The 9,910-nt window shown below is 54.3% G+C and overlaps 1 protein-coding gene across 1 annotated transcript in view; it reads left to right on the forward strand.

Moving 5' to 3' along the window:
• LOC121844957 (vacuolar protein sorting-associated protein 13C-like) overlaps nucleotides 1–7,569 on the forward strand; it is a 45,911-nt gene extending 38,342 nt beyond the window's left edge. Inside the window, exons 14-19 of the mRNA XM_042315496.1 lie at nucleotides 205–311; nucleotides 1,347–1,587; nucleotides 2,816–2,954; nucleotides 5,040–5,140; nucleotides 6,911–6,961; nucleotides 7,438–7,569. Of these exons, the coding sequence (XP_042171430.1) occupies nucleotides 205–311; nucleotides 1,347–1,587; nucleotides 2,816–2,954; nucleotides 5,040–5,140; nucleotides 6,911–6,961; nucleotides 7,438–7,569 (771 nt within the window). The remainder of the gene's footprint in view (nucleotides 1–204; nucleotides 312–1,346; nucleotides 1,588–2,815; nucleotides 2,955–5,039; nucleotides 5,141–6,910; nucleotides 6,962–7,437) is intronic.
• The last annotated feature ends 2,341 nt before the right edge of the window (nucleotides 7,570–9,910 follow it).

The following is a 9,910-nucleotide window of genomic DNA, read 5'->3' on the forward strand; positions in this document are numbered from 1 at the left end:
AGACTGATATCATCTTGTCTCTTCCTGTTCAGTACCTAACCATGGTGGACCTGCTAGAGTCTAGAGACTGATATCATCTTGTCTATAGACTGATATCATCTTGTCTCTTCCTGTTCAGTACCTAACCATGGTGGACCTGCTAGAGTCTAGAGACTGATATCATCTTGTCTATAGACTGATATCATCTTGTCTCTTCCTGTTCAGTACCTAACCATGGTGGACCTGCTCGAGTCTATAGACTGTATGGTGAAGAATGGACCGTACAGGAAGTTCAGACCTGATGTACCTGTACACACAAATGCCAAGCACTGGTAAGTCAACCAGCTAGTCAGTCAGTCAGTCAGCCAACCAGCCAGCCAGTCAACCAGTCAGTCAGTCAACCAGCCAGTCAACCAGCCAGCCAGTCAACCAGCCAACCAGCCAGCCAGCCAGCCAGCCAGTCAGCCAGCCAACCAGTCAGCCAGCCAACCAGTCAGTCAACCAGCCAGTCAGCCAACCAACCAACAACCAATCAGCCAACCAGTCAGCCAACCAGTCAGTCAGCCAGCCAACCAGTCAGCCAGCCAACCAGTCAGCCAGCCAACCAGTCAGTCAGCCAGTCAGCCAGCCAACCAGCCAGTCAGCCAGCCAACCAGCCAGTCAGCCAACCATTCAGCCAGCCAGTCAGCCAACCAGTCAGCCAACCATTCAGCCAACCATTCAGCCAGCCAGTCAGCCAACCAGCCAGTCAGCCAACCAACCAGTCAGCCAACCAACCAACCAGTCAGTCAGCCAACCAACCAGTCAGTCAGCCAACCAGCCAACCAACCAGCCAACCAGTCAGCCAGCCAGCCAACCAGTCAGCCAGCCAGCCAACCAGTCAACCAGCCAGCCAGCCAGTCAGCCAGCCAACCAGTCAGCCAACCAACCAGTCAGCCAGCCAACCAGTCAGCCAACCAGTCAGCCAGCCAACCAGTCAGTCAGCCAACCAGTCAGCCAGCCAACCAGTCAGCCAACCAGTCAGCCAACCAACCAGTCAGCCAACCAGCCAGTCAGCCAACCAGCCAGCCAGTCAGCCAACCAACCAGTCACCACTCCATACATTCTAATGATCAGTACTAGTCAATGTTGTTCATGGTATCTGTTTATCAGGATGGTGTCAAAACAATTTGAACTTTTCTGATAGTTTTGGTTGTTGTCTTCAATCCTAATTGAAGGAAGTTTACCTGCAGACGTGTTGTTAGGATAATGTTGTGTTGGGAGTTTCATCGTGTTATCTAACTTAGGCTTGAGGTTTTATTAGACTGGGAACCATGCCCACTGATCTCCATCTCAGCACCTTAACGATAGTGTGGCGCTGTTTCCAGGTGGAAGTACAGTATGAACAGCATCCTGGACGTTCACATCAGACGTTTCAACCAGATGTGGTCGTGGGCCAACATCAGGAAGCACCGCCACACTCTGAAGACCTACAGGGCAGCCTACAAGGCCAAACTACTGACAACACAGGGTAAACTCCGAGAGGACCAAGAGAAGCAGATACAGGACCTGGAGAAGAGCCTGGATGTCTTCAACATCACGTTGGCCCGGCAACAAGCACAGATGGAGGTTTGTATAATATCTGTTGTAGCCGGTAACCAGGAGGCATCTACAGTATACTACTGGGGTTTTTACAAACCAGGTCAATGGCGGTTTTGTGGAGGGTTCTCCCCATGGACCTGTGTCTGATCTCTGTCTCCTATCTCCGATCTCTATCTCTGCCTCCTCCTGTCTCCCTCCCTCCCTGTCTCCCTGCCTCCCTGTCTCCCTGCCTCCCTCCCTGTCTCCCTGTCTCCCTCCCTGTCTCCCTCCCTGTCTCCCTCCCTGTCTCCCTCCCTGTCTCCCTGCCTGTCTCCCTGTCTCCCTGCCTGTCTCCCCTGTCTCCCTGCCTCCCCCTCCCTGTCTCCCTGCCTGTCTCCCTGTCTCCCTGCCTGTCTCCCTGTCTCCCTGCCTCCCTCCCTGTCTCCCTCCCTGTCTCCCTGCCTCCCTCCCTGTCTCCCTCCCTCCCTGTCTCCCTCCCTCCCTCCCTGTCTCCCTGTCTCCCTCCCTGTCTCCCTGCCTGTCTCCCTGCCTGTCTCCCTGCCTGTCTCCCTGTCTCCCTGTCTCCCTCCCTGTCTCCCTGCCTCCCTCCCTCCCTGTCTCCCTCCCTGTCTCCCCCTGCCTCCCTCCCTCCCTGCCTCCCTCCCTCCCTGTCTCCCTCCCTCCCTCGCTCCCTCCCTGTCTCCCCCCTCCCTCCCTCCCTGTCTCCCTCCCTCCCTCCCTCGCTCCCTCCCTGTCTCTCCTCCCTCCCTCCCTGTCTCCCGTCTCCCTCCCTCCCTCCCTCCCTGTCTCGCTCCTTCCCTCCCTGTCTCGCTCCCTCCCTCCCTCCCTCGCTCCCTCCTCCCTCCCTCCCTCGCTCCTCCCCTCCCTCCCTCCTCCCTCCCTCCTCCCCCTGTCTCCCTCCCTGTCTCCCGTCTCCCTCCCTCCCTGTCTCCCTCCCTCGCTCCCTCGCTCCCTCCCTGTCTCCCTCCCTGTCTCCCTCCCTCCCTCGCTCCCTCCCTGTCTCCCCCTCCCTCGCTCCCTCCCTGTCTCCCTCCCTCCCTCCCTCCCTCCCTTCCTGTCTCCCTGTCTCCCTCCCTGTCTCCCTCCCTCCCTTCCTCTCCTCCCTCCCTCCCTTCCTGTCTCCCTGTCTCCCTCCCTCCCTGTCTCCCTGTCTCCCTCCCTCCCTGCCTCCCTGTCTCTCTTCCTCCTGTCTCTCTCCTCCTGTCTCTCTCCTCCTGTCTCTCTCCTCTTGTCTCTCTCCCCCTCCCTCCTCCAGGTGATCCGGTCAGGGCAGAAGGTGGTAGCTAAGAAGGCTGTGGCCGGCCAGAAGCAGGGAGGAGGGTTTTTCAGCAGCTTCTTTGGAAGAAAGGAAGGGAAGAAGAAAGAGCAGGAACAGGAAACCCAGGAGGAAGAGGGTGAGAACTCCTCAGTTACCACACACACACACACATGCACACACACACACACACACAGAAAAAATTAGGAACAGGTAACCAATATACACAAGCTTTCACATAACACTAACAGACTAACAACCAGCTAACCCTCAAGAGACAAACGAACGACCTGCTAACCCTCAAGAGACTAACGACCAGCTAACCCTCGAGATACTAACAAACTAACGACCAGCTAACCCTCGAGAGACTAACAAACTAACGACTAGCTAACCCTCAAGAGACTAACGTCCAGCTAAGCCTCTAGAGGCTAACGTCCAGCTAACCCTCGAGACTAACGACCAGCTAACCCTTGAGACTAACGACCAGCTCACCCTTGAGACTAACGACCAGCTAACCCTCGAGACTAAACGACCAGCTAACCCTCGAGACTAACGACCACCTCGAGACTAACCCTCGAGACTAACGACCAGCTAACCCTCGAGACTAACGACCAGCTAACCCTCGAGAGACTAACTAACCAGCTAACCCTCAAGAGAGACTAACGACCAGCTAACCCTCGAGACTAACGACCAGCTAACCCTCGAGACTAACGACCAGCTAACCCTCGAGACTAACGACCAGCTAACCCTCGAGACTAACGACCAGCTAACCCTCGAGACTAACGACCAGCTAACCCTCGAGACTAACGACCAGCTAACCCTCGAGACTAACTAACCAGCTAACCCTCAAGAGAGACTAACGACCAGCTAACCCTCGAGACTAACGACCAGCTAACCCTCCTAACGAGACTAACGACCAGCTAACCCTCGACCAGGAGACTAACGACCAGCTAACCCTCGGGAGACTAACGACCAGCTAACCCTCGAGAGACTAACGACCAGCTAACCCTCGAGAGACTAACGACCAGCTAACCCCTCGAGAGACTAACGACCAGCTAACCCTCGAGAGACTAACGACCAGCTAACCCTCGAGAGACTAACGACCAGCTAACCCTCGAGAGACTAACGACCAGCTAACCCTCGACCAGAGACTAACGACCAGCTAACCCTCGAGAGACTAACGACCAGCTAACCCTCGAGAGACTAACGACCAGCTAACCCTCTCAAGAGACTAACGACCAGCTAAGAGACTAACGACAGCAGCTAACCCTCGAGAGACTAACGACCAGCTAACCCTCGAGAGACTAACGACCAGCTAACCCTCGAGAGACTAACGACCAGCTAACCCTCGAGAGACTAACGACCAGCTAACCCTCGAGACTAACGACCAGCTAACCCTCGAGAGACTAAAGACCCTCAAGAGACTAACGCTAACCCTCCTCAGCTAAGAGACTAACGACCAGCTAACCCTCGAGAGACTAACGACCAGCTAACCCTCGAGAGACTAACGACCAGCTAACCCTCGAGAGACTAACGACCAGCTAACCCTCGAGAGACTAACGACCAACTAACCCTCGAGGGACTAACGACCAGCTAACCCTCAAGAGACTAACGACCAGCTAACCCTCGAGACTAACGACCAGCTAACCCTCAAGAGACTAACGACCAGCTAACCCTCAAGAGACTAATGACCAGCTAACCCTCAAGGGACTAACAAACTAACGACCAGCTAACCCTCAAGAGACTAACGACCAGCTAACCCTCAAGAGACTAACGACCAGCTAACCCTCAAGGGACTAACGACCAGCTAACCCTCAAGGGACTAACGACCAGCTAACCCTCAAGAGACTAACGACAAGCTAACCCTCAAGGACCAGCTAACCCTCAAGGGACTAACAAACTAACGACCAGCTAACCTCAAGAGACTAACGACCAGCTAACCCTCAAGAGACTGACGACCAGCATTCTCAATCCTCTGGCCTCAATGAGAGACAAGACTACAGTGTATTGTGTTTTACACTTGTAGTTCTGATCTCAGAGCAAGTCCACTTTGTCCATATAGCCTTATTCATTATAATGTAAAAGGTCAAACTGATGTTAGATCAGCCCCTCCTACTCTGAGACTCTATATGAATACGGTCCCTGATCGTCCTCACGTGGAACCTTGAGAACACCAGGGAACACATTGATTGGTGTTCCTAATGTTTAACCCTCCCCTTTTTAGGTACAGGCATTGAAGAGTTGATGTCTGCTGATGAGAAGGCTAAACTCTACACGGCCATCGGATACAGTGGTAGTTCTCACAACCTGGCCTTACCCAAGCAGGTATGTCTCTGTGTCTGTTTCTCTGTTGGTACTGACAGCTCCCTGAGAAACGAAGCCCATTTACACCTGTTTCTGTTTCTCTTACACCCGTGTGTGTGTGTTTATTCCCCTGTGTGCCTCTGTGTGTGTGTGTGTGTTTATTCCCCTGTGTGCCTCTGTGTGTGTGTGTGTTTATTCCCCTGTGTGCCTCTGTGTGTGTGTGTGTTTATTCCCTGTGTGCCTCTCTGTGTGTGTGTTTATTCCCTGTGTGCCTCTGTGTGTGTGTGTGTTTATTCCCTGTGTGCCTCTGTGTCTGTGTGTGTGTTTATTCCCCTGTGTGCCTCTGTGTGTGTGTGTGTTTATTCCCCTGTATGCCTCTCTGTGTGTGTGTGTTTATTCCCTGTGTGCCTGTGTGTGTGTGTGTGTGTGTTTATACCTCTGTGTGCCTCTCTCTGTGTGTGTTTATACCCCTGTGTGCCTCTCTGTGTGTGTTTATACCCCTGTGTGCCTCTCTGTGTGTGTTTATACCCCTGTGTGCCTCTCTGTGTGTGTTTATACCCCTGTGTGCCTCTCTGTGTGTGTTTATACCCCTGTGTGCCTCTCTGTGTGTGTTATATACCCCTGTGTGCCTCTCTGTGTGTGTTTATACCCCTGTGTGCCTCTCTGTGTGTGTGTTTATTCCCCTGTGTGCCTCTCTGTGTGTGTGTTTATTCCCCTGTGTGCCTCTCTGTGTGTGTTTATTCCCCTGTGTGCCTCTCTGTGTGTGTTTATACCCCTGTGTGCCTCTCTGTGTGTGTGTTTATACCCCTGTGTGCCTCTGTGTGTGTGTGTTTATACCCCTGTGTGCCTCTCTCTGTGTGTGTTTATTCCCCTGTGTGCCTTTCTGTGTGTGTTTATACCCCTGTATGCCTCTGTTTGTGTGTGTGTTTATACCCCTGTGTGTGTGTTTGTACCCCTGTATGCCTCTCTGTGTGTTTATACCCGTGTGCCTCTCTGTGTGTGTTTATGCCCCTGTGTGCCTCTCTGTGTGTGTTTATACCCCTGTGTGCCTCTCTGTGTGTTTATACCCCTGTGTGCCTCTCTGTGTGTGTTTATACCCCTGTGTGCCTCTCTGTGTGTGTGTTTATACCCCTGTGTGCCTCTCTCTGTGTGTGTGTTTATACCCCTGTGTGCCTCTCTGTGTGTGTGTGTTTATTCCCCTGTGTGCCTCTCTGTGTGTGTGTGTTTATACCCCTGTGTGCCTCTCTGTGTGTGTGTGTTTATACCCCTGTGTGCCTCTCTGTGTGTGTTTATTCCCCTGTGTGCCTCTCTCTGGGTGTGTTTATAGCCCTGTGTTCCTCTCTGTGTGTGTTTATTCCCTGTGTGCCTCTCTCTGTGTGTGTTTATTCCCCTGTGTGCCTCTCTCTGTGTGTGTTTATTCCCTGTGTGCCTCTCTCTGTGTGTGTTTATTCCCCTGTGTGCCTCTCTGTGTGTGTGTTTATACCCCTGTGTGCCTCTCTGTCTGTGTGTTTATTCCCCTGTGTGCCTCTCTGTGTGTGTTTATTCCCCTGTGTGCCTCTCTGTGTGTGTGTTTATACCCCTGTGTGCCTCTCTGTGTGTGTGTTTATACCCCTGTGTGCCTCTGTGTGTGTGTGTTTATACCCCTGTGTGCCTCTGTGTGTGTGTTTATACCCCTGTGTGTCTCTCTGTCTGTGTGTTTATACCCCTGTGTGCCTCTGTGTGTGTGTTTATACCCCTGTGGCCACTCTGTGTGTGTGTTTATACCCCTGTGTGCCTCTCTGTGCTCTCCAGTACGTAGCAGTGGTGGTGACCTTCAAGCTGTTTTATAGCCCGTCCATCACGGTGAGGGAGGAGCCCAACTGTGTGTGTCCCAGTGATCCTGAAGATCCCAGATGATCGACCTCAGCACCACCGTGTCCCAGAGACCCTGTGGCTCAGGCCATCAAGTGGGTCTGTTTTTCTTTCTCTCATCACAACCCAGCACAACCGTCTCCCAGAGACCCGTGCCCCTAATCACAACCCAGCACCACCGTCTCCCAGAGACCCGTCCCTAATGTTTAACCCAGCACCACCGTACCCCTAATCCCAACCCAGCACCACCGTCTCCCAGAGACCCGTCCCTAATCACAACCCAGCACCACCGTCTCCCAGAGACCCGTCTCTAATCACAACCCAGCACCACCTTCTCCCAGAGACCCGCCAGGCCTAATCCCAACCCAGCACCACCGTCTCCCAGAGACCCGTACCTAATCACAACCCAGCACCACCTTCTCCCAGAGACCTGCCACTAATCCCAACCCAGCACCACCGTCTCCCAGAGACCCGTACCTAATCACAACCCAGCACCACCGTCTCCCAGAGACCCGTCCCTAATCCCAACCCAGCACCACCGTCTCCCAGAGATCACTAATCCCACCCAGCACCACCGTCTCCCAGAGACCCGTCCCTAATCCCAACCCAGCACCACCGTCTCCCAGAGACCCGTACCCCTAATCACAACCCAGCACCACCGTCTAATCCTAATCCCAACCCAGCACCACCGTCTCCCAGAGACCCGTCCCTAATCCCAACCCAGCACCACCGTCTCCCAGAGACCCGTCCCTAATCCCAACCCAGCACCACTGTCTCCCAGAGACCCGTCTCTAATCCCAACCCAGCACCACCGTCTCCCAGAGACCCGTCTCTAATCCCAACCCAGCACCACCGTCTCCCAGAGACCCGTCCCTAATCACAACCCAGCACCACCGTCTCCCAGAGACCCGTCCCTAATCCCAGCCCAGCACCACCGTCTCCCAGAGACCCGTCCCTAATCCCAACCCAGCACCACCGTCTCCCAGAGACCCGTCCCTAATCACAACCCAGCACCACCTTCTCCCAGAGACCCGTCCCTAATCCCAACCCAGCACCACCGTCTCCCAGAGACCCGTCCCTAATCCCAACCCAGCACCACCGTCTCCCAGAGACCCGTCCCTAATCCCAACCCAGCACCACCGTCTCCCAGAGACCCGTCCCTAATCCCAACCCAGCACCACCGTCTCCCAGAGACCCGTCCCTAATCCCAACCCAGCACCACCGTCTCCCAGAGACCCGTCCCTAATCCCAACCCAGCACCACCGTCTCCCAGAGACCCGTCACTAATCCCAACCCAGCACCACCGTCTCCCAGAGACCCGTCCCTAATCCCAACCCAGCACCACCGTCTCCCAGAGACCCGTCCCTAATCCCAACCCAGCACCACCGTCTCCCAGAGACCCGTCCCTAATCACAACCCAGCACCACCTTCTCCCAGAGACCCGTCCCTAATCCCAACCCAGCACCACCGTCTCCCAGAGACCCGTCCCTAATCACAACCCAGCACCACCGTCTCCCAGAGACCCGTCCCTAATCCCAACCCAGCACCACCGTCTCCCAGAGACCCGTCTCTAATCCCAACCCAGCACCACCGTCCCTAATCCCAACCCAGCACCACCGTCTCCCAGAGACCCGTCCCTAATCCCAACCCAGCACCACCGTCTCCCAGAGTCCCTAATCCCAACCCAGCACCACCGTCTCCCAGAGACCCGTCCCTAATCCCAACCCAGCACCACCGTCCCTAATCCCAACCCAGCACCACCGTCTCCCAGAGACCCGTCCCTAATCACAACCCAGCCCAGCACCACCGTCCCTAATCCCAACCCAGCACCACCGTCTCCCAGAGACCCGTCCCTAATCCCAACCCAGCACCACCGTCTCCCAGAGACCCGTCCCTAATCCCAACCCAGCACCACCGTCTCCCAGAGACCCGTCCCTAATCCCAACCCAGCACCACCGTCTCCCAGAGACCCGTCCCTAATCCCAACCCAGCACCACCGTCTCCCAGAGACCCGTCCCTAATCCCAACCCAGCACCACCGTCTCCCAGAGACCCGTCCCTAATCCCAACCCAGCACCACCGTCTCCCAGAGACCCGGGCGCAGGCCATCAAGTGGGTCTCTTTCCTCTTCCTTTCTAATCACAACCTGGTTCCTCCTGATTCCTGCTTACAAGCAAAAAGTCAAACAGCAAGTAACAGTGAGGCGCTCCATACGGAAGTGGTCCATCACTACAGGACTTTTTCATTTTATTTTTTTTTTTATTTTTTTTATCTTTATTTAACCAGGCAAGTCAGTTAAGAACAAATTCTTATTTTCAATGACGGCCTAGGAACAGTGGGTTAACTGCCTGTTCAGGGGCAGAAAGACAGATTGTGTACCTTGTCAGCTCGGGGATTTGAACTTGCAACCTTTCGGTTACTAGTCCAACGCTCTAACCACCACTGCCGCCCGGGGTTTGCTAGAACAGAGTGGAATATGTTCCCGGGATTCATCCCATGGCATTGAGGAGTTTACCACCGGCCCCAATTATTAAGTGCATCGGCGATGTCGTCACCAGTAACCGTTCGTACATTTCCCAACCAGAAGCCCTGGATTACAGACGACATTCATACTGAACTAAAGACTAAAGCTGACGACTTTCAAGGAGCGGGTCACTAATCCGGACGCTTATAATAAATCCCGCTACGCCGTCCAATGAACCATCAAACAGGCAAAGCGTCAATACAGGATTAAGATTGAATCCTGATACACCGGCTCTGACGCTCGTCGGCTGTGGCAGGGCTTGCTAACTATCACAGAATACAAAGTGAAACCCTGCCGCAAGCTGCCCAGTGACGCGAGCCTTCAAGATGAGCTAAATGCGTTCTTTGCTTACTTTGAGACAAGCAACACTGAACCATGCATGAGAGCACCAGCTGTTCGAAACGACTGTGTGATCAC

This window comes from Oncorhynchus tshawytscha, unplaced genomic scaffold (assembly GCF_018296145.1).
Source record: "Oncorhynchus tshawytscha isolate Ot180627B unplaced genomic scaffold, Otsh_v2.0 Un_scaffold_7998_pilon_pilon, whole genome shotgun sequence".
NCBI lineage: Eukaryota > Metazoa > Chordata > Actinopteri > Salmoniformes > Salmonidae > Oncorhynchus > Oncorhynchus tshawytscha.